This window comes from Euprymna scolopes, chromosome 2, assembly GCF_053919585.1.
Source record: "Euprymna scolopes isolate OS-2025 chromosome 2, ASM5391958v1, whole genome shotgun sequence".
In the NCBI taxonomy this organism is placed as follows: domain Eukaryota; kingdom Metazoa; phylum Mollusca; class Cephalopoda; order Sepiida; family Sepiolidae; genus Euprymna; species Euprymna scolopes.
Window position 1 is genome coordinate 147621528 of NC_136483.1, and position 25566 is coordinate 147647093.

Below are 25566 nucleotides of genomic sequence, written 5' to 3' on the forward strand. Positions count from 1 at the left end.
TTATGTTATTTGATTATATACATGTGTATTATATACTGTACTGTATTTTGTTACTAATTTTTAATATGCACTTTATAAAATTTTGCTTTGGCCCTACCATACGTAGATTTCACCTAACGATCCCAACCTTGGAACAGATTAATACCGTATCCCGGGGTTCTACTGTATATAAATGCATCAGGTAGTTACGGAAGGGACCACGAGAAGATTGCCAACACCCTAAAATCACTTTCACTTAGGATGTTGGCCACCTTCTCGAGGTCTCTCCCGTCAGCAGCCGATGTCTTTCTAGAAAGAATTTCAACTAGAAAAATATTGGGGAAACCAATGCCAACAGAATTTTTGGATTCATATGATATGATGATCTAGATGGGATATATATTTGAAGTTTTAAGGCACACTTAGAGATTTGGAAAAACTTTTGTCTTCCTTGGTAAATTTTATATAAGAATGCATTTTCACATTTTCTGCAGATTCTTTCTATAAGGAACACAAACATAACACGGAGGCATTAAATTATATAAACTTTTTAATAATAAAAAATAGCAACTGATTCCAGATGTGTGGGTTGAGTTCAATAGCTTTTCTTTGGCACAGGTGCCTATAAACACTGTAATAAACAAGTATTTTTGTTCTTATGTTTCTACAAACTTTAAATAAATATCTCCATTTCGTTTTATCAACATTTTTTTTTCTTACCAAATCCTTTTCCATTCCAAGGAAGAAGAAAAAACCTTCCAATTACTTTCTGAGGAATATACTTTTGTCTCTGATGAGTTGTTTGGTGGACTTCCACTATTCAACAAAACACGTGTAAGATATACATTAAAAAGGTATGAATAAATATTATGAGTGAGAATTAAATACATGTAGTTTTAGAATGTTGACTAATGAGATATATATCTATATATATAAAAATGTAATTCTTGGTTCGTTCAAAGTTAATAAAACCATATTTCTACGTTACCAATTTAATTGAAATTTTCAGAAAATTTATCTGTAAAGTGTAAAATGTTTACATGTTATTAAATTAAATTAAAATCGCAAATTATAAAAAATATATTAAATAAAATAAAAATATTTTTCGTAACTGCGAGACTGTCCGCCATTTCATTTCCGGTAGAAATGAGCCTTTCACGTGCACCACACGTTAACGACTTTCGAATTACAACATTTAACTATCTATTTAATAGATGGGTAAAAAAATAAATTCCCTATTTTTTAAATTACATATATTTTTTGTACTTTAACCTTACAATTGAATAAAAAAAAAAAACATATCATAAAACTTTAATTAAACTTGGAAATATGATTTAAAAAATAGCGCGGATCGGTACGTGCACTAGCACCATTTGTTTATCTTAATTTTTTATTTTTAAAAGCTTTCCTGGCGAAGCCTACCTAAAATAAATTTGTCTAATTCTTAATTTCTTATATTATTGAAAAAAAGAAAAAAAGAAACTTCCTGGAATTTTGATAAAATTTTCCATTAAGGCCAGTCTCACGTTCGTCAAAATACTTTTTTGGGTGGCCGTTGAGTTCCATAGCGACCAGCAGACTTAAAATAGCGTGGATCGGTAAGTGCACTAGCACCATTTGTTTATCTTAATTTTTTATTTTTAAAAGCTTTCCTGGCGAAGCCTACCTAAAATAAATTTGTCTAATTCTTAATTTCTTATGTCATTGGAAAAAAAAAAAAAAGGTAAATATGAAGAATTACTCCACCCTCGAAAATTCCTTTAAAATTACCACTCTTATAGGTTTTTGGGGTCGCTGAAAACGAAAATAACATTTATAATTAAGGCAAATGAGTAGTTTCCAAGATATGAAGAAATGTTAGTTTAAAAAGTGAAGGATCACTTATCCATAATAATTTAACGTAAAATGATCACCCACTTTGTAGCCATGATTTTTTTTGGGGGGGCTTTCTTTCTACCCTTGGAAAATCCTTTAAAATTACCTGTTTAAATTGGTTGGAGGGGCGGGGGGGTGTTTTGGCGACAGAAAAATGTCCCTCTCTCAGGTGGCCAGAAAGTGGGTGCTCATTCTAAGTTAAATTTACATTGAAAAGTAATCACCCACTTTTCGAAAAAGTAATTTCTACATATCATGAAACTTTCTTTTTGCGACGGAAACGGCTTGCAGATTCGTTTTTAATACACTGAAATCTACAGTAAAATATTTCGTTATATACGAACATGAGACGGGCCTTAAAGTAAAATAATACCGGATTTTTGGGGCAGATTTGCTGTTTAGTTGTATAATATCCTCAAACCAGGTAATCACTAAAAAAGACTCTTAAAAGTCGTCAGCTGTATCGAGCAAAAGTTTAAAACCACTGATTATATGTCAGCCTACATCACAGTAACATATATTGAGAGAGTTCCTAACAGTATTTTGTATAGTTTTTTAGTTTAAACTCATTTTCCCAAGATTTCCCCAAACTTAACGTGTTCGATACAGTCTGCCGCCATTTGTATTTTTCAAATATACCGATAAACACTGCATGTTTTTGAACCGATTAAACATTATACATTACATAAAAACACTAAAATATTATCCAGTTAGGTAGAACATTTACTTTTATTGCCTTTGATAACATTTATTTGTTATATATTTATTTTTTGACAACTTCTTTGTATCTGTGTTTAGTAATACAAACCCTTTTCATTTAATGTAATGTTTAGTCGGTTCGAAAAACAGTGTTTATCGGTGTATTTGAAAGATACAAATGGTGGCGGACACTGTTGATTACGTTAAGTTTAAGAAAGTGAGTTAAAACTAAAAAATTATACAAAATACTGTCACAAACCCACCGATTATGTTAGCCTATGTCAAGGTAACATATTCGGTGGGTTTTTGACACTGTATTGTATAGTTTTTAATTTTTAACTTACTTTCCCAAACTTAACGTATTCTACAGAGTCTGCAACCATTTCTGTTTTTCCAGCCGATTAAACATTTTACATTACATAAAAACACTAAACAATTATCCAGTTAGGTAGAAACGTAACTTACCTTACCTTTCATTTATTTGTTTTTGGACAACTTTTTCGAATCTGTGTATAGTAAACCTCCCCCCCCCCCCCCATCACTCAAATATTAATTACTAACTCACATTTTTGTATACAGAAAAAAAAAAAAAAAAAAAAAAACATTTAGCGTTTCAACATTTTTGCTACGTTCAGCGTTATCCACTGATTGTTGGTCGAGCCCACGCCATGATTGACGGTAATCCCGAAGATCAGGATCCAATTCTGCAAGAGTACCATTTTTTTTCATTTTTGCTTTTTTTTTTTACTTTTTTGAGTGGATTGCTGTACTAATATAAAAAAAAACATGCATTTTCTCTTTTTATTAGAATTTTCCATTACACCAAATTGAGCCACAGCAACGCGTGGCAGGGTACAGCTAGTACGTACGTACGTACACACACACACACACACACACACACACACACACACACACACACACACACACAGAACTTTTCAACTTTAAGGTGTCTGCCATTAAAATAACATTTTAACCAAAACAGTTTCATAACAATTTGGTTCAATTGATAGTTAAGTTTAATTACTGCGATATAGTTTGTTTGATCATTAAAATTTCTAATTGTAACCAAATTCATATATAACTAATTAAGTGTTAAGGTAATGTTTTAATCTATTTAATGATTGTATGTAAATACCTCCCCAAACTTTCAATACCTGAGAATTTGCTAAGAATTTTAAAGCCAGAAATGAGTTTCAATGCGACAATGCCTCCATATTCCTTTTCCAATTTTGAAATAATGGAGAGTAGAAAAGTGGACCTTAGATTTACTTTCAGCGGCATCGTAACTCATTTCCCTGATTTTTGTCCTTTAGTTCTCACATTCTATGAGTAATGTTTCTGACAAAGAGGAAGAATTGCTGTTTTTCGGGTTGAAATCCATATAATATTTATCCTTGACTAGTTTTCACATTGAAATGTCATTAATGAGAAAGTTTTTCATTTATTAGTTCTTTATATCAAGTGGCTTCATGCTTTGTCTTGAGCGATTTCTATTTTTCATTTTAACTATTCCTAAAAAAATTAAAATGGCTGACTTGTTTACGAATAAATCGTAGATTTTTGTTGATGTAATTTTATAATTATTTTTTAAATACGATTTTAAAAGAGTTTATTTTAGTATTTTTTCATCTCAAAAATAAATTGACAGAAAACAAAAACTAAGTCACAACACATGCTAGCATGTAAGCAGACGTTAAACCGACTAGAAAGTCACGTAAAGACAAATTTTATTATTGAAAAGGCGAAAGGAAGAATTATCATCAAGAAAAAATAATGTAATTTTTTGCCCCCCCCCCCTTTGTTTTTTAAAGTAAAATACAATTTTGTTGCAACTTAATCTTAAAAATAATAATAAAATATACTTGGAAGTTTTGCGAGAATAAAATTTGATAAAGAAGAAAAAAAAAACGTGAAATCAATGTATTTATTCAAGACAAATCCTGCTTTGTTTTTAATGCGATGAAAAATGCGAAAACAATCATTTAGTGATAACAAAAATTACAATAAAAAATGAACGGTATTTAAACAATTATGAGAGGACATGAAGTGACAAGATTAAAAACAAATTATAACGAATTAGCTACTTTAGTAGAATACGAACCGTGCTGAAATAATGTTATTATCTAGAAGCCCATTCTTAACATGGGGACGACATTTTGTAACTATTCTGTACTTTCATCTAACAATTCAAGAAACAAAAAATACCGTAAAATTGAATTTAACTTGAGAATCATTAAAATAAGAAAAGGCACGGTTCGTATTTATTTAGCATAAGTATCAGTCACGATTTGAATTAGTCGAACTACGCTTTCATCTTGGCTTTCGGCGGATATATAACCCTCTCGGCCTTCTTCAGGTGCATACTGTTTTCGAACCTGGAAATCTTTATAACGAAATTAGGAACCTGGTAGGAAATTTCGAACCGAACACTGATGCACATATGGCCTAACGGTTAATAACGTTGATAATCAGTTCTAAACGAGTACGTTTTCTTCTATTTTGGGTGGGGAGGCGAGGTATTGATAGTTCAATCTTTAGTACAGACGACAATAACTAGCACAAAAAATTAACAATTCTACTTTGTCATGGCTGACAGAATTAGAAAATTTTGCCCATGTGAATGAAATAAAAGGTTCGGTTCGAAAATCCGCCCAGGTTCTCGATTAGGTTGGTTGTTAAGGCGGTGAAATTGACTTTTAACGGTTCCGAATATTAACAATCTAATTTGTCCTAGTCAATGTTGTTTCTGAAAACTTTAGAGCTATTTTGAACTTTTCAGCTTTAAAGATATTATCCTAACCAAATTAGTTCTAGATTTATAATAAGTTGATTAGGATAATTTTTAAATGGTAGCAGTCTTTACACAGCTGAAAAGATTTATAACCAACTTTAATAAAAATGTTAAAAATCAAAAAGACCTTCCTTAATCCTACCGCTAGCCATAAGTGTAAACAAATAAGCTTAAAAGAGAGGGGTAGAGAGGGGTACTTGTGTAGTTTACAGATTATGCTGAAAATAATTCTTAATATTGGGGGAGGGGGTGTTAACTATCCTGTACTTCCACCTAACAATTTAATAAACAAAATATACCGTAAAAATTGAAAGTTCTATCTAAAAATAGCATGGTCTGTAAATTGCAAAAGTGCCAAAAAAGACGGTGAGCGTAACGTGGGTGTATTAGAACCGTTAAAAATCAATTTCGCCGTGCTTTACAGCATGTCACAACGTCGTTGTGTTGGGTCATCCTATAGCCAAACGGTACAATTTTGTTTTGAATTCGTTTTGCAAATGTATATAATTGTGAACAAATAAGTTGAATCTATCGTCTACAAACAATTCATGACTGGAATCGACTATTAGCTTTCCAAATTCGAACAGATGCCCCCGAAAAAGGTCAGAGGGTTACATCGGCCGAAACATTGTGAATATAACAATAAAGGTGAGAATAATCGTCCCAATAATTCAAGTTACCAATCCTTATCTAAAAAATTCCGAAACAAAGGTGCAAGTAAAATAAAGCAAGAACACGTGTTTAACAAGGTTTCAGAATTCTTACTTAACCCAAACCGTTAAACTGAAATACACCAATAAACAAGAATGAGACAGAGAGATCCATTCATATTAACACAACAACTACGCCATAGTAAATTATCCACCATCAAAAAGAATAATGTTAAAATAATATTAAATTAATATTCTTTAAATATCAACAAAATAATATTTGCAAAAAGTGTCGTTTTCAAGAATTAAAGGGAAACGTAAATATAAGATTCTGGATTGTGACATGGACGCTGCTGGGAAAGGGGGTAACACAAATAAAGGGGAAACAGCACGAAAAAGCTTTTTTTTTTTTTTTTATCAGGATACTATGTGGAATTATACTTGGAAAGTGCTGCCAATTGTACTTACGAACATGATGATTATTTTCCCCTTTCTTTTGAATGGTAACTTTTTTTTTTTTTTTAAATAAACTGTTTACAGTTTTGGAAATGACAGGACGAGAGTGAATGGATGCCGCTAAAACTGATCCGTACACTAGTGATATACACGCACAGCTGTCAATGTATGCACTATGACGAAAAAAGAAAACAAGAGAAAAACAATTACAAATAAATCTTTTTCAGAAATAAATAGCAAAATCGTCCTTATTTAAGGTGTCTGACCTAAAAGATTTTTTTTTTAATTCAGGATTTTATTCCTATTAATTTCTATCAAATTCTAAAATTCAGAATCAAAACGGAAGTTAAAATGATAGCCAACAATTTTCTATGGAGTGTTTATAGTGAAATAAACAAAACTAATAGTCAAGTTAATATTCATATAAAAACGGCAAAGCATCATTAAATTTATCTTCGAAATTGGGTTCATTATTTGAAAACTGTATACATTAATTAATAGTGTTCCAGTATTGTTTGGAATATGATTTTATTATTGACAAGAGTATCAGATTTTAGTACTTTTAGTCTTCCATACTTCAGCTGTCCCATAAGATGCCCGTAAATTTAAGTTAGATATTCATCACCTTACACTTAGGTAAGGTAAAAATTTATTCGAAACGCATTTGACCTTTTAGGTCACAAACAAACTTTCGGTTGTAAACACTGTTATTTTTTTTCTCTTTCTTTTAGTTAAATCGTTAATTTATTTATTTATTAGATAATCATCTTTTTTATTTTTATATGTCTACATTTTACATTTAGATGCTGAAAAAGTAGAAAGAACTTTAGCGGAGTTTTGGAATAAAGTTAAGTTCGCTTCGTTTCTTTTTATGTTGATGACCACGTTTAGAACATTTAATTTTTTTTTTTTTTTTTTTTTTTTTTTAAATATTTATATACCTGCAACTGCTTTTAAATGCTATCCGATTCGAGAATTGCCAAGAAATGGGTGATTATTTTCCGTTAAATTTGGATGAAAAACTGATCCCCCATTATTATTTCTAATTATTTTTAAGTGTTCACGCAATCGCCTAAAAAGTAGAATCTCATTTTAGAGGCGGGTAATTTAACCAAGGGTGTTCCTCTACAGCTATACAAAAATTATAAAAATAACATTTAAAACATCTAAAACACGTTTAATCGGATACTGAAAACGTAGAAAAAAAAAAATATCGAACACAAAAATAAAGATGGCCGACATATAAATAAAAAGGGGAAGGGTCGGGCAATGAAAATGAAAGTATTTCTTTTGAACTAAGAAATCAATTTTACTCCTAGTGGGGGGGGGAAATCGGTACTACTTGTTTAGTTCAATCAAGACATTAAAAACTGAAAATATTGAAAAAAAAAAAAAAATTATATTGTACGTACCCGTTATGGAATTAAGTTCTCATAAAAAAGTTCACTAAATTTGATGAAGTAGTTTTTTTATAGAGGAAAATCAAATGTTAATGAGATCGATCGTATCTTGCCATCGTGCCTATTTCGCAGACGAGAAGGGCCTCAAGGGAAATAACTCCTTCACCGCTAGTTTATCAAAATTTGATGAGATTTTGAAACATGGGCAGAAAAAATACAAAGATAATTTTTTTTTTTTTTCACTTATTTTACAGAGTTTCTTCGTTCTTCTTCAATCCCCATTTTTATTTTGCCCTTTGTTAATCCTTTTTTCGCTTAAAGGCACCCCCTTCTCGTCCACGAAATAGACAAGATGGCAGAATGCAATCGATCCCATTAAAATTTGATTTTCCTCTGCCTTGCTATTCGGTTTTAGGGTTAGAGGTAAGGTTAAAAGACTTTTGGCGACGAGTAGGGTCTTACTATTCGGATGCTAACTAGCAGGGTTAAAAAGGAGGGGCTTTACCACTCGGACTTAAGGTTAGTGGTGGGATTTAGGAAAGGTTTTCTTTTTTTTTTTTTTCTAGGAGGGGAGGCTTGTATTTTGTACCTCAGGTTAGTGATAGAGTAAGTAACGTTTCTTGTTTTTTGTCAAGTGTTTCAGAGTGATCACATATAGTTACTTAAAAAGTAGAGTCTCTTTAAGGTGGGGGTGTCAGGGGATGATGTTAATCTACAAATTAACCTTTTAATCATTTAAATCTAGTTACATTAAAAAAATAAAATAAAAAGATGTTTGGCGCAATGTAATCCAATCAAGATCTATTTGTGTAAAAATAGATTTGACACTTGCTAAAAAAGAAAAAAAAATCATCGCTTGATTGTTCATTATTGGAAGAAAAATGTGAGGCGAAAAGCAAAGGATCACTGAATGTTATGTCCAGAATTTAAAGTAGTGTTATATTTTATTGCATTGACTTAGCTTGTGACTAAATTGCCAAGTGATCCTTACGAACACTGAGTCGCGAAGTGATCTCTACAAAAACTAAAATGCAATGCTTATAATTGCTTACATTTTTTCCTTCTCTGCTTCATTGGAATTCGCTTTTTTTCGTCACTAGTAAGTTTTAACATGAACATGTGAACTCAAAAACATTTTGAGCCAATTTAAATATTTCAACTCCTTCCCAAAAAAAGTAACACTTATATGTGAACGTAATAAACCAGTGCAAAGTTGGAAACTCCTATAAAGTGAGCAGATAAACAGCAAAAGCTATTAAGACTTTACCAGCCGCACATGTACGAAGGAACCAGATGGTCTACTGAAATCCCACCCTGGCCTTTGGCCTGAATGACAAGGCAAAAGGATCCAGTGACTCCAGCTTTATTTCTCACTGACACAAGTATACGCACTAGCAAGAACAAAGATAACGTATGCACATACAAGGTGCCTTAAATAAGTTTCCAGACATTTTTTGTATGGGCACTTTCATTGATAGTACACACATAAAACTTAATCCCCTTCAAAGTAATCTCCTCCAACTGCAATGCATTTGCTGTACCGTTCCAACAACTTCTGGAATGCTCCATGGATGTCCTCTTGTGTGAGCATGTCAATGACTCTTGTCACAGCCTCTTTTATCTCCTCAATTGTCTCATAACGACAGCCTCTAAGGGAATAACCAAAGTCACAGGGAGCAAGGTTCGGAGTATAGGGAGGGTGAGGAACTGTCTTGATACTCATGACAATGTTGTTCTTTCTGATCTTCTCTGAGCATCCTTGGGACAAACTTCATGCAAATGTTCCGCATCTTCAGTTCCTCACAAATAATTGTATGTACAGTTCCCACACTGACATCAAACTGTGCACTTATTGTCTCTATAGACACACAACGGTCCTTATCCATGAAATTCTTTATTTGGCCAATCAACTCAGGTGTTCTGATTTCTTTACTCCTTCCACACGTCTCGTCATCCATCACATACTTTCTGCCTTCCTTGAATCTCTTATGCCACTACAAAAACTGATGCTCGATTCATGCAAGATGGTCTAAAAGAAGTCTGAAGTATCCTATACGTTTCTGTGGCATATTTTTTCAAGTAGAAAACAGAATTTTATTGCTTATCGTTCTTCTAAAGTGTCCTCACGTCCAGATTGCATTTTTGAAAATCACCAGCTGTGACAATCAGGCTTTAGTAGAGTGTATTCCAATTCCTGCTGTAGCTATTCATTTAAACCTGAAATCATAAAAATTGGTCAGTCATCTCATAAGACGTATAGCAATAACATTGAATTTTCAAGAGTCTATGACAATTTTAATTGCCTGTACAAAAAAAGTTTGGAAACTTATTTAAAACACCTTGTACACAATGTCACACTCAAACACACACATATTCACACAATGTTGATTCATAATTATAAAAGTAATAAGCTGGGCAAAATTGGAAACTTCTATAAGGTGACGAGCTTCTACCAGCTGGCTGAGCAAAAGGAGATCCAAGAATGTATTCTCTACAAACTACCTCCTGTGTCCTTTTGGGGCCCTGGTGTGGCAAGTTGAAAAAACCCAGTGATTTACATACCAGCTTTAACTCACACACATACACAATGCTACGCTGCCTAATACTCAAATTCACTCAACTTCTTTACCGAAACACGAGCTGTATTGTGAAAATTTACTAATCTGAAAGTAATTTTTAAATTCTTATATGCAAATGTTTTCTTATAAAATTTAGCATTTCTACATTTTTCATTCAAAAAATTGTTTATGTTTTAGGTAACACTTGTTACGTGGGGACTCGTTCATTATTTCAACGTTTCATTTATTTTCCATTTTATTATGCATGCCTGTATGTATATTCTTCATTTTATTGCTTCATTCAAACAGTAACGAGTCATTAAATATCGGTGTAGTTCTTGGCTATACTCACAATTGCATCAAGATGTACACTACCAAAGCTATGAACCACCTCACAGGCTTTACATAGCAATTATCCATAGAAACGCCTTGAGCCTGCTTTCAGTCTGCCAAGCCAGTAGGACATTCCATGAAACTTCCATGTATATTGGTTTTGAAAAAGGGCATTTTATCAATTACTATTTGGTGTCCTTTATTGAATAAATTATATATATATATATATATATATTAGTGATGGGACGATTCCAATATTTTTCCCCAATTCCGATACAATTACGGATTCCGATTCCTTAGAAATCTCTAAAATTTCAATTATAGAGTTGTTATTTTTCCCCCGATTACCATAAAAACACATGTTAAATGTGCATATATTTTCTCAAATGTAAAAAGACACTTGGAGGGGGGGGGGTGATCTATAGATTTTAGTTTTACTGGTAATTTAAAATTAATAAATATTGATTATTTTATCATTACTACTACCAGCAGTGGAAGATTTTGCTTTAAACAAACTCCAATAAAAAAGACAATTAAAATAATCATTTTAGGCATCGAAAAATAGGCACAAATTATTCCAATTCCGATACCATCAAAAGTTCTGATTTTTCCGATTAATCATCCCAACACTAATATATATATATATATATTATATATACACACACACACATACATACATACATATATATTTTATGCATGTATATACATATATACGCACGTTTTATAAACAAAAAAAAACAAAAACAAATTCATTGTTTTTTTAATTGTTGATGTTCTATTTTGTGACTAAACTTTATTGACCAGTTTAATCAATTTTCACTTTACACTATTCATATTGATTGGTTTAAATTTACTTAAAGCACATTTGCTGCGCAGCTCCACTGATTCAATGTTTAGTAAGTGGTTACCATTGCTTTTATCACTTAAACTAATCGCTTAACACAGAGTGAATGCGGTATTTTGGTGAGAGTGTCTAGTGTAGGTTAAGCCCAACATGGTTTGGCAGAATTGTATGACCATCGACCCACCCTCCCTCCAAACTATTCAGACTTTATACCTAAGTTAATTTCACGTAATTCCTTTATTTAGTATAAAATAAAATACAATGCACACACCCACAATTGATTTAAGAAATTAAGAAAATGGCCAAGATAAAAACAAAAACGGTCATATGTCCTTAAAACGCCATCTGGTCAGAAAGTGGGATCATTTTACTTTAAATTTATGTGAAACTAACCTCATACTCTAAAACAAAGTGCTTGTGTATGTAAACTCGTTTGTGAAATATGACTTTAAAATAATATGATAGGAAAACTTTATAAAATACTTGTTAAAAAATATTAACGTATACCAAAAATTACAGAAAAATGATCATGTATTATTTTTATTTGAGAGATTAAACTAATATGCGAAGTTTTCAAATGACGGCATTGGTATACAGTCAAATCAAACTGCTTTTTTTGTTTGTTTGTTTTACTTAAATCTTCTATATAAATGAAACCGTAGATGTGTGCGTGTGCGCGCGCATGTAACTATTTAACCGATAAACTCTTAAATTACTGGTTACATAACACTGAAATTAAAAGGAAATAGTAATCATAAATCAAGGATGATTTCTAACAGAGTAAAATCTTTTAGATGGATGAATAACATGTAGAGAAATATATCAGCAAGTTGAAATGCAAAATATTAGTTTCAACTTGCTGTCATATTTCTATTACTTTTGCACATTCGTAACTTCATTCATAGCTTGAAGTGGTTTAATTTTAAATCTTTATCTCTGTCGAAAGCTCAAATAGTAGGGAATGTAATGTTAGCGTTTGACGATAGTTAAAAGATTAGTAAAAAGAATGACAGAAGTCAGGATACAATGTTGGCTATATTTTTTTATTATCTTTCCGGAAGTCGAAGGGACGGCAGTACCTACATTAATCTTTATTTAGAGATGGTTCTATGTGTGTATGTGAAAATATCTAACCGATAAATTCCTAAACTACCTGTCACATAACCTTGAAGTTAATAGGAAATAGTAATCATACACCAAGGATGGTTTTGACGAGTAAAATCTTTGTTTGGATTTATGAATAATGCGAACAGAAATATGCCAGTAAGTAGAAATGACAAAATGTTAGTATCAACTAGCAGACATATTTCTTACTTCACCGCATGCGCAAATTCATTCATAGCTTGAAGTGGTTTAATTTAATTTGAACTCTTTCTTATCTATATGTCGATAGCTCAAATGGTAAGGAATGCGTCTGGGGCGCTAAATATTTTGGTTTCGATTCTAGCTGCTGGGGCGGGCACGCAAGCCATTTTTTTTTTTTTTTAACTTTTGAAATCCGTACTAATATGCATATATATAACATTCAATAGAGAATTAGCTCTGTAATAATAAATACGAAATCTGCATGAATTAAAATATATTTAAGCGTATTTTACAACCCCCCCCCTGGGGACAAAGTTTAGTATCTGTTAGCTGGTGCTGCTACAGTACACTTAGTCTACTCTGTCGTCAGTCAGTAAATGAGAAATCCTTCTAGATTGAGGCAAATTTTCTTTTTCTTCTAAGTGCTCTTTTTGGGGAGCTAGATTTTCTTCACATTGAAAACTGCTCTTGTGTCTAATATTGCCCCCGTGGGGAGGCAAGTAAATAGGAACAAGGAATTCCGTTATAATTGACAGTCTGGTGGTTGAAGGTTCAATCCTTACTATAAACGATCATAAATAACTAAGTATATGGACATTTCTACTCGATAATGGCTAGCGAAATAAAAACAATTATCGTGGTGCTTGAAAGTGAAGAAAATACAGAAAAGTCGGTATGATGTATGTACTCGTTACAAAACGAATATATCATATTCCAAAAGTTACGGAAATCGATCAGTTTTTTTTTTTGTTTGTTTTTTGCGCTTCTACACTATTAGAACGAAATTTTGTAGCCGATAAATGGAGATTTTAGATTTAAAAAAAAAATGGTTTCTACCGATTTATTTTGTGTGTGTGTCAATTCCCAAATAAATTACAATGTTAGCTTCCAAATTATGTAGTTGAAATTACCTGAATATTACTGAATTATTTAAAAAAACAAAAAAAAAAACATTAACCATGTTAGCAGGTGGAAAATTGCGGCCAACTTGTTTAAATTGAAACGGAAAATTACCTCTCTTTTGAGCTCTCCTGTGTTTTTGTTTTACATAAGCAAATACAATCGTTTTCTTCAAATTCTATTTTCTATAATAAATAATTTTCTACATTATCGATTTTCGTAATTTTTTTAGTCATCTTAAAAATACGAGGAATGTGTAGATACCATTGTTTTCATGTGTAATTCAGTATTACGATTTTCAAAATTTCGTTCTGATAGTGTAGAAGTGCCGTTTTTTTTTTAACTAAAAAAAAAAAAAAAAAAATCAACAGTATTGCACAGAAGGTTGATTTTTTACCTCAACACTTCGATTTGAGTTGTCTCCTTATTTTAACGGATTTCATTATGCCCGACGAAAACACGACTCGCTTGCTTCGGCGTAAAATTTAATTTTTTTTTTTTTAATAAAAGAAAAAAACTACTTCAAAAACTTCACCAAATTACGTAATTTCTTAGAATACGACATCTTCGTTCTATAACGAGTATGTACATTATACATACTTTTCTGTATTTTCTTTAATTTTCGCCATAAGTGCCAATTTGAATAAGCACCAAAAATAAATATACAACAAATAAATGTTAGCAAAGGCAAGATAAGTAACTCAGAGTTATTAACTCTTCTACTTACATGGATACGTTTGTGTGTGGTGTTGGTCTAGTAGTGCGTGCGTTCGAAACAAAAAGTAGTGTCAAGTTTGAGTTAGAACAAAATATTGAATGGCGATTTCATTACAGCCATTTGGATCCTCGATAATAACTGAGATTAATCGAAAATTAAAACAAACAAAAAAAAATACTGTTAGAAACACATTCAATAAATGTCACTAATCGTATAAAATGCAATGCTCTAAGTTTCAATTTTTCAGCGATTATCGAGTCGACATGACTATAAGGTAACTGTCATTTTTATTTTATTTATTTATTTTTTCTTATTCGCTCAGACTTGACACTACTTTTGTTTTGAAGTAAATAAACGCTTTAAAACGTTAAAATAAAAACACTTATCCAGGTAGGTAGAAGAGAAGAGTTACTTCTTGCCTTTATCAACATCTGTTATACAATGTTTCGTTTTGTTTTATTGACTCTTGTCAAAAAAAAAAAAAAAAGTCTAGCTATCGATCTTAACTAAAAAAAAAAAAAGAAAAAAATCATGAAATCGACAAGATATTTTTTTCTCCCAGTCTTCCACACTCTAAAAGATAAACATTGACTTTTTTTTTTCTTGCTACGCGTTATGGTAGCAACACTCCCCACCTAAATTCTGTCACTTTGCTATTGAAAAACTAATAATAATAAAACGGCATTTAATTTTAATTCTGCTTCCATCGAATCCACCAGAAACCTTTTATTGCTGTAGTGTTATTCGATTGACTTGACGGCAGAGAGCTTGTCGCGTTAAATCTCGAAATTCAAGAATCGGATTTGATGATGGTGGTGGTTGGTTGGGTCAATGTGATGCGTAGATATCAACAATTTTATGAATGGAACCATTCGCAAAGCAACATAAAATGAAATTGAACGAAAAATCTTAACGTAAACGTTGCAGCAGTTTTTAGTTTTAAAAGCGACAGGTGTCGCTAAGTTTATATACACACACATTTTTTTAGCCTGTTGATTTCTCCTCGAAAATGAAACGCAAACATTTCTGCGTAGTCGGCATAAATGTTTAAAATATAAGCACACATTGTTAAACATAATACAATTTTTTTTTTTTTGCTTTGTTAATGTGGTAATTGATATTCGTTTTCAGCACACCAGAAAACAAGTTTTTAAAGGTAGGTCTTATATTGGTCTACTATACCACAATTACCGTTAATATTAAACGATGTTTCTAACCATTTTTGTGATAAAATTAAAAGAAAAAAAAAGCGGTATAATCAAGCAAAGGAACTCGGTTATATTTAATAATGTTTTCTTAAATGAAAGAATACGGCCTAAAAATGCACACACGAATCTCGTGAAACGACGAAGCATTTCCACTCTGCCAAACAAATTGTAAATTTCATCCTGTGTTTTTATTTTATTCATTTATCATTATTAATCCCCCCCCCCCATAATTTCAGGTGACTTTTTTGCAAGCTGCAATCTAACCGGTATTTCTCCGGTAAAGTGCTTTAAAATATGATTATATTTACATTTTTTTTTAATAGAACACAAATCGTTTTAGTTTTCCCTTATTCCATTTTTTTAAAAATAAATATTCGATTAAATAATAATAGTAATAATAAACATCAAAGTTACACATAGGCGAGAAACGCACGAAATCTTACATGATTAGTTTATTAAGATAAAGATTAATTAAAAATGAAAATATTGTGTTTACCTTTAAGGACATCTCGTTGTACGAAAAGACATTAAAGCAATGATGATTGTCCGCTAAAAAAGAAAACGCGTAAAAAAAATAGAGTCACTTATTATGAAGAAAATCCCCCTTTTTTTGTCCCCTTCTTCTTTGCACACCAGCACAGCACAGGTGCCCAAGGGGAGGAAATGATCACCTTTTAAATGTATCGCCTCGTAGCATTAAAGAAGTAAAGGGAGAAGCTTAGTGACCGACATGTATCCATTACAACAAGGCGACGTGAACTTGAAATATGGGTACTACTACTGCTTCAGCTTTTCTTAACGGTAGTTAATCGGGTAGCAGTAGTAATAATAGTGGACTAATATTAGTATTAGTACTTCTACTAATGATTGTTCTGTTCTACAATACCGCTATCATCGAAATTATCATTTTGACATTTACTCTCCGTGCAGTCGACAACGGTACTGATTTCCTCTTACTGTGTTGATTGCATTATGCTGCTGGTCTTGTACAGTTCTAGGAGGTTCGACTCCCTCACCCCCAAGCTTTGCCTTCTCACTCTTTGAGAAGGGAGTTGGTTTATTGCTAATCGCCTGACGCCTCTCTAAGAGGGAATGTCGACGGGGCTGACCAGACATCTTATACAGGCCAGAGTGCTCCTCCTCTTCAGGGGCGCTGGCTCTTTGGTCCCGCTTTCCGACTTCTATGTCGCATCTTTCTGCGGTGGGTTTATTTTTAAGTAACTATATGTGACTTTGTCTGCTCATGGTAAATGAATTTATAACCAATGAATCTAGTTTTTCTAGATGACCAATATATTCATGATAAGGAGAACGATAACTTGAACGCAAATCAAATGACAACTTAATAAATACTGAATTTAAAGAGAGAATGAAAGGAGTTTAGTGATTTACTTTTTCTGAACAATTCGGACAATTCCATTCCCCGAAAGTATCCTATTGACTCACCCCAACACAGTCAAAATGATACCAACTGTCACAGGCATCACAGCATTCCATAGGAGATGATCCGTCATTTGTGATGGAACAAGTCGGACAGAAGAAGAGACCATCTTCTTCCATAAATTCTGTAGAAGACGGCAAAGAAGAGGCCTTTAAATGTTTTAAAAAATGAACCTGTTTGCAACCGTCCTTTAATACACAGGCCATTGATGAGTCTTGCGCGAGCCTTTTCTAGTCTCATTAAAAAACAAGCGTTCACATCTCAAGCCATATTTCTTGTAATATACATACACACACACACAAACATACACGCGCATGTCCACACACGTACATATATTCACGTTCGTGTATATACACTCACATTCATGTGTATACACACACACATGCTAACGTACACACATGTACTCACATACGCGCACACGTACGCACACATGGGCAACATCACTTCCCCTTTCAAAGGAAATCCACACATGCGCAAAAGACCACCGTAAACAACTATAAAAGCAAGAGACAAGCTGTTTCCTGCCCCTTTTCCGACTCGCCTTTCGAGCCGAGTGGTCAGCGGACCAACTGCCTCTCTTGCAGCCCGCGCGTCTCACACCACCTGCTACTATGTGCGGCAAAAGCTAACAGTACGTACACTTTATACGCTTTCTCTCTCCATGAACTGGATTGACTTTCTCACTTTTTTTTCCGCGTCCACAGCTAATGGCCTGAAGACATTTCCACGTGAACAAGTACCGCCATATGCGCACAACTTTACTGATGTCACCCCCCTCTCTCTCTCTTTCTCTTTCTACATGCCGGACTGCCATTTCTCCTTTCTCTACTCCATTTCCTTTTCTTGCCACGCGTGAACAAACGTTGGTGATCCGAACGTGAGATGAACACGCATTTCCTTTTCTTTCTATACCACCAGTCCCGCAACAAACGATGGTGACACCCGTGCGGACATGAACACGTGTTACTTCTAAAACATTCATTTTTCAACAGAAAAAAATTGACACGTTTATATTATCCAGCAACTGAGTTTTTGTTTCCTTCATTCCATTTGTTTCATTATTTCCTTTTGTAGCGAGTTAGCATATTTATATCCTGGTCTGCAACAGTCCAAGTACTTTGCCTAGACTCCAAAAGGGTTGGGTTTCATTTGGAAATTTAATTAGCACGATTTCTCCCACCAACATCTTCTGAGGGCGATTGCCCATTATATTGGCATCAATCTTTCTACAAGGACAAGTAATTGCTGTGCCATATTTTTCCAAATTTTTCAATATATCTATGTCTCAATTCCAGGGATAGCAAAAGTTTGGCACAACTGGGAGGATCAGGACACAAATCGTCCGATCCGTAATTATTTATTAACAAACGAGGATTATAACCAGTTTGTAGAAAATAATTAGGAGTTAAAATATGAAGACCCCCTTCAGAAGCAGTAATATAAGTAAGCAGTCGATCATTGATCACTTTTTCCACATCAGAAAAGATAGTTAAGAAGTCAAAATAGCAGACTTTCTTTTTCTACCTATTAATTTCTTCAAACATTGTTTGACTGTTTTTATCATTCTCTCCTCCTTGCCAAGACAAATAAAGAGGAATGGTGAGATGACTGATGTAAGTCGACCTGAAATTTTCTTTAAATTCATCCGAAATGAATATTTCGGATAACAAGCTACCAAATGCCAAGAAGGTCTTTGCATTATCTCGATAAACGTGTAGAAACACCAAGCAGACTGGTAAACCTAATAAATGCTAGCATAAAAGATCTAGTGCTCATATCGAGTAAAAACTCCAGACGTACGGCATGCAGACTCATGCAGATGAACAACAACGCATACATTTTCACGTCTTTGTCATTGTGCGTTACCAAAAAATGACCTGTAAAGTCAACACTCACTTGTTGGGTGAACAAAATTTGCCCAATGAGTGGACAGTTGAGGACCTAAGGGGGCTTTATATGGCATCGAATTAATTTTTTTTACAAATAATGCAATTGTGTAGAATTTTCTTCACTGATTGCCTCCCCTGGAGAATCCATAATCCAGATAACCTCAACGTTGAGAGAGTTGAATTGGTTCCTAGATGGCAATACTTTAAATGTGTCTCTTTGATTACTAATTCGGTCAAAGCATGATGTTTCCCTAGAAGTATGGGAATTTAACATCAAAGGGATGGATGTTAGAATTCTGAATATGGCCCTTTGTTTGCACCAAACCATAAATGAACCAAGAGCAGGTACTTTTGGAGGAACAGCCTTATTGGGTTGGCTCAAGTATTCCAATTCATAGGAAATTCTTCCCTCTTCATATAAGAAAAGAGCAATAATTTAGCTCTATGATTGGTATTTGTGTTTCGGTGCTTCAATTTATCACAACCTTAATACCTTTTTGAGGACATTAATCACCCTGGTCAAAGAAGAAAATTCAGTGATATTTATGGGTAAGTGGTTCTCGTCAGTACAGGCACCATCAGAGAACATACATGATATGATTTTTTGTTCATGTCATTAAGACATGGGCCAGTCGATAGTATGTTGATTTAACCAATCGGCACTGTGTACCCAAAAATTGAATAATTGTCCGAACTTAGAGGTAGTAAGGCCTCTAGTTAACAAATCTGCAGGGTTTTCGGAAGAAGCAACATATTTGAACTGAGGGAGAATTTTAAATTCTAGATTGAAATTATCTAGCATTTTTTTAATGTCCAGTACATGGTTTTCCACAAAAATATTTTTTTTAGTTCTTTTTCTGTTTAAAACCCAAGATAGAACCACTTGGGCATCAAATACAAGGGCGTTTGAAAGGTAGGTCATTCTTATTTTCCCCACATTCACTTCATCATACAAAAACAGTTTAGCATTTTCATTGATTCCAATGGAATCTAGCGAATTTTTTTATTCCGCGTTCTACAGAAAATTCTTTAAAAAATGGACCAAGTGAGTCCAAATAGGAGGAGATAGGATTTAATATGATTTCCTGAAAATATGAAGACCAAGCAAACTTGATCAAAGGGAGACAACTGATTCTGAGTTCCTTTATTTGATTTGGGCTTCAAAAAATTATGCCCATCCCCAAATGGGATAACTCTATTTGAAATTTTCCAAGCAGTCCCATTAAGACATTTAACCACATGGAAATTTTTTATTCGGTGAATTAAGTCCAAGCCAATGAGACCACATTGCCATTTAGATCTTTATAATCATGACAGAGACGAAAACCTGCTTCAGTTATGTTTGCCCTAATCTTGTCAGATTTGTCAACTTGAAATTTCAAGTGAATAGGGTAGTGAAATAAAAGGGTATCTGAGAATCCAATTTTATGGAGCCATCAAGCTCTAGGAGGTTCATAGACCTCATTCCAATAAACATAATTACAGGCATAATTACAGGCCTAGGTACTAATTTTTCCCTAGATTCCATTTCCTGCAAAATAGTCTGGAAGAAAAAATTTTTTGACTCCCAGTGTCCAAAATGCAATGGAAAAACACTGGGGGTCCTTTGCCTTTCAAGGACATTCTAATAACAGGGAATATACAATTTTCACCATCAGATAAGGAAGTCCTTTCTACAAAGGATTTTGATGTTTTGGGGCACATTACAGAAAAATGAGTCCTTGGCCCACAACTAGCACGAGTAAGGAAATCCCTTCGTCCACTTACATTCTAGTTCCGAGCGACCACCACACTTGCTACATAATTGCAGCTCTTTGGCTCTTAAAACCTTCGAAGCATAGGAGGAATATTTGGAGCATTCCTTAATATTATGGTCTGCCAATTTACATAATTTACAAAATTCCTATTGATTACCAGTATTATTGAGAAGTTTAGGAGAATTCAAACCCTTTTTACAATTAACTGTCTTATTACCAGAGCTGGCCACCATATTGTGTTGAACTTCAGATGAAGAAGCAGAAGAAGAAAATGGCGGTTTGGGCAGGAAACTTTCCTGCTTCTTTGCCATTCAAAGGTGCTGCCTACAAAAATTCTATTATGTTAAAAAGGTTAGAAATGACAGATAAGAACAGAGGATAGCATTCTTTCATTCTTAATATTAATTCCTTTCTAATATTTATAGGGAACTTGCGGAACAATATATGGGCAATCATAGTACCCAAAGTGGATCCTTCTATAAAAAAGTCTGTTCTGAAAGACTTATCTAATTCAGATAAGTCTAGTTTAACCTGTTCAACAAAGGTTTTGAGTTCTTCTAATTCTGTTATCTGTACCGCCTGAGGAATTATTTCTTCTAATATTTAATCTTTGATAAAAGAAGGATTCAGAAATTTTTCCTTTAAACAATCCAATGCAACAAGATAATTGTCAGAGGTCACATCTGTATTAGAGATTAAGTCATATGCTTTCCCCTTCAACTTAGATTTAAGGAGAAGCAATTTGTTCGCCTCCCCCAAATTGGTGGTACAGAAATCAAATCTTCTGAGGAAAGTTCTAAATTTGAATTTGTTAACCAAAGGAGACCCACTAAAATTTGGGCACTCCAAATCTATTGGCGGGAGAGATGCCGCATGACCGGACTTCAATTCATGTAATTCTTCCCTAATGTTGGAAGAAAATTGTGCCGAATCCTGACAGAGCATAAGTCTTTTCTCCTAGGAGGATTTGAAAATAAGCTGGTCAAAAAAAGCGTATAATTCACTTAGCCACTTTTCAATATCCACTACACTCAACTGTATAACAGTCAGTGAAGTATTATTGTCCTTCAACCACACCACTGTGCTCGAAATACAACATTTCTTTGCTTCAATTCTGGCAAATAAATCCTTAGCAGCAAACATTATGAAAAATAAACGTCATGTGAACTGAAAACAAACATTAAATGGTGACAATGGAATTAATCGCAAATGGAAGAATGGTAATAAAGACCTGTAGCGGTCTAGGGTATAGAAGGAAATGGGTGTTCATCAGACGTTCGGGTGTCGCCAATTTGTGGTGGACTGGTGTAGGGTATAGAAGGAAATGCGTGTTCATCTCACGTTTGGGTGTCACCAATTTGTTGAGGTGGTGCAAATTAGGAATAATGAATTGAATTGAGAAGGAGACGAAATACATGTTAAATTGAATTAAACAAACAGGAATTTATTTTGTGAAGAAACAAGTGAAAGAAAAGGGTACTACACGTGTTTAGTTTGGCGTGCGTCTCTCGCTGTTTACTGGTGAGAAGGAAAGTCTCTTGTCTTAGAGAGAGAAAGAGAGAAAGTCAATTCAGTTTGGTGTGCGTCTCTCGCTGTTAGCTGGTGAGGAGGAAAGTCTATTGTAGTATATATAGAGAGAATGAGAAAAAGTCAATCCAAGCCATGGAGATAGAAAACGTATAAAGTGTACATACTGTCTGTTAGCTCATGCCCCACACATAGTAGCAGGGGACGTGATGCATGCGAGCGCGCGCCTCCCTTTCGGGAGGCGGCTGCTTCACCGAACCTCTCAGCTCGAGAGTTGGTCAGAAAAGGAAAGATGCTGCTTATTGCTCTTGTCTTTTATAATTGTTTCCGGTGCTCTTTTGCGCATGTGTGTATTTCCTTTGAAAGGGGAAGTGACGTTGCCCTTGTGTGCGTACGTGTGCGCGTATGTGAGTACATGTGTGTACGTTAGTGTGTGTGTGTATACACATGAATGTGAGTGTATGTACGCAAATGTGAATATATCTACTTGTGTGTACATGTGTGCGTATGTTTGTGTGCGCGTATGTATATGATAAGAAAAGTGGCTTGAAATGTGAACGCATGTTTTTGTGTGAGACTAGGAAAGGCTCCCACAATACTCTCCTTCCTACGAAAAAAAAAATATGCAGTATATATTTTTTTTTTTTTTTAAGTAATGTTTTCGGCAATTGACTTTTCGTCCTGTTTTTTGCTGTTGGTGTGGTTGTTTAAAAAAACGTCAAAAATGGAGTGTGTTCGTAAAAAAAAAGTATTTACTTATGCGTGGAAAAGGTGCTTACTCTTTTTTTTAAGCTGACATTTGTTTTGTTTATTTTTTTTGTTGTGTGCTGACATGTGCAATGAGTTGCCTGGATAGTGAAGTGAATTGTTCGTTTGGAAGGAAAATTTTTGTTTCGTGTTGACGTCGTATGTCAAGTTGACAGTGTCTTCACAAATGAGTCTGCGGTGGTGTGTGTACATTGTCTGTACGGGCGTTTGTTGTGCATTCGTTCGTGTTGAACGGGTTTCCAATTGCCGTTATCTTCGCATGTGAGTCTGCGGTAGTGTGTGTACATTGTCTGTACGGGCGTTTGTTGTGCATTCGTTCGTGTTGAACAAGTTTCCAGTAGCCGGTGTCAACGAAACTTCCAGTTGTGAGTTTATCCATGTGCGTGGTGCATCTCAACTAATGAGTTGATTCAGCTTCTTCCTATGTGTTGATAGGGATGTCCTGTAATTGTTTCTTTGTTGTTGCGTCTGCTGTGCAGGAGAGAATGTGCATAGGCCTATGTGATTTTGCTCCTCGCGTTTGTTGCAGGGTAATGTCAGGAAACCGTGAAAAATGTTTGTCAAGCTCAAATTTTTCTTTATTTTCGGTATGAAGTCGACAGCTCCATGTTTATTTTTCTGCCAAGTCTGATGAGAGGTTACGTCATTGTTGTTTGTAGTTCGTTGAGGTTTTGTCGATAGTAGTTCACTTGTTTTTCTTTGTTGAAATGTTCATTTTTTTCTTTATTAATAAAAACGCGCGTCTCGCTCAAAACAATTCCTTTAAAAAAAAGTAGGATCACCATGCATGTTCGTTTCACATCAGTCGGGCGCCAGTTTGTTGTGGGACTTGTGGTTTAGAAGGAAATGCGTGTTCATCTCACGTTTGGGTGTCACCAATTTGTTGAGGTGGTGCAAATTAGGAATAATGAATTGAATTGAGAAGGAGACGAAATACATGTTAAATTGAATTAAACAAACAGGAATTTATTTTGTGAAGAAACAAGTGAAAGAAAAGGGTACTACACGTGTTTAGTTTGGCGTGCGTCTCTCGCTGTTTACTGGTGAGAAGGAAAGTCTATTGTCTTAGAGAGAGAAAGAGAGAAAGTCAATTCAGTTTGGTGTGCGTCTCTCGCTGTTAGCTGGTGAGGAGGAAAGTCTATTGTAGTATATATAGAGAGAATGAGAAAAAGTCAATCCAAGCCATGGAGATAGAAAACGTATAAAGTGTACATACTGTCTGTTAGCTCATGCCCCACACATAGTAGCAGGGGACGTGATGCATGCGAGCGCGCGCCTCCCTTTCGGGAGGCGGCTGCTTCACCGAACCTCTCAGCTCGAGAGTTGGTCAGAAAAGGAAAGATGCTGCTTATTGCTCTTGTCTTTTATAATTGTTTCCGGTGCTCTTTTGCGCATGTGTGTATTTCCTTTGAAAGGGGAAGTGACGTTGCCCTTGTGTGCGTACGTGTGCGCGTATGTGAGTACATGTGTGTACGTTAGTGTGTGTGTGTATACACATGAATGTGAGTGTATGTACGCGAATGTGAATATATCTACTTGTGTGTACATGTGTGCGTATGTTTGTGTGCGCGTATGTATATGATAAGAAAAGTGGCTTGAAATGTGAACGCATGTTTTTGTGTGAGACTAGGAAAGGCTCCCACAATACTCTCCTTCCTACGAAAAAAAAAATATGCAGTATATATTTTTTTTTTTTTTTTAAGTAATGTTTTCGGCAATTGACTTTTCGTCCTGTTTTTTGCTGTTGGTGTGGTTGTTTAAAAAAACGTCAAAAATGGAGTGTGTTCGTAAAAAAAAAGTATTTACTTATGCGTGGAAAAGGTGCTTACTCTTTTTTTTAAGCTGACATTTGTTTTGTTTGTTTTTTTTGTTGTGTGCTGACATGTGCAATGAGTTGCTTGGATAGTGAAGTGAATTGTTCGTTTGGAAGGAAAATTTTTGTTTCGTGTTGACGTCGTATGTCAAGTTGACAGTGTCTTCACAAATGAGTCTGCGGTGGTGTGTGTACATTGTCTGTACGGGCGTTTGTTGTGCATTCGTTCGTGTTGAACGGGTTTCCAATTGCCGTTATCTTCGCATGTGAGTCTGCGGTAGTGTGTGTACATTGTCTGTACGGGCGTTTGTTGTGCATTCGTTCGTGTTGAACAAGTTTCCAGTAGCCGGTGTCAACGAAACTTCCAGTTGTGAGTTTATCCATGTGCGTGGTGCATCTCAACTCATTGTTAATTCAGCTTCTTCCTATGTGTTGATAGGGATGTCCTGTAATTGTTTCTTTGTTGTTGCGTCTGCTGTGCAAGAGAGAATGTGCATAGGCCTATGTGATTTTGCTCCTCGCGTTTGTTGCAGGGTAATGTCAGGAAACCGTGAAAAATGTTTGTCAAGCTCAAATTTTTCTTTATTTTCGGTATGAAGTCGACAGCTCCATGTTTATTTTTCTGCCAAGTCTGATGAGAGGTTACGTCATTGTT

General features: G+C 34.4%; 2 protein-coding genes across 5 annotated transcripts in view; one reads left to right on the forward strand and one right to left on the reverse strand.

The window, feature by feature from the left end:
* The window catches only part of LOC145297519 (uncharacterized), a 283825-nt gene extending 266986 nt beyond the window's left edge, over window positions 1-16839 (reverse strand). For 2 of the 4 annotated variants that reach the window (XM_080143462.1, XM_080143442.1), the window contains exon 1: window positions 6463-6600. In XM_080143462.1, coding sequence (XP_079999588.1) covers window positions 6463-6468 — 6 coding nt within the window. In that variant the 5' untranslated portion in view covers window positions 6469-6600. Of the gene's footprint in view, window positions 1-6462; window positions 6601-16212 lie in introns of those variants that run through there. The other 2 variants (XM_080143452.1, XM_080143432.1) reach the window with 2 other exon arrangements.
* Window positions 12814-25566, forward strand: part of LOC145297531 (small ribosomal subunit protein eS21-like) — a 52296-nt gene continuing 39543 nt past the window's right edge. Inside the window, exon 1 of the mRNA XM_080143478.1 lies at window positions 12814-12848. Within this exon, the coding sequence (XP_079999604.1) occupies window positions 12829-12848 (20 nt within the window). The 5' untranslated portion in view covers window positions 12814-12828. The remainder of the gene's footprint in view (window positions 12849-25566) is intronic.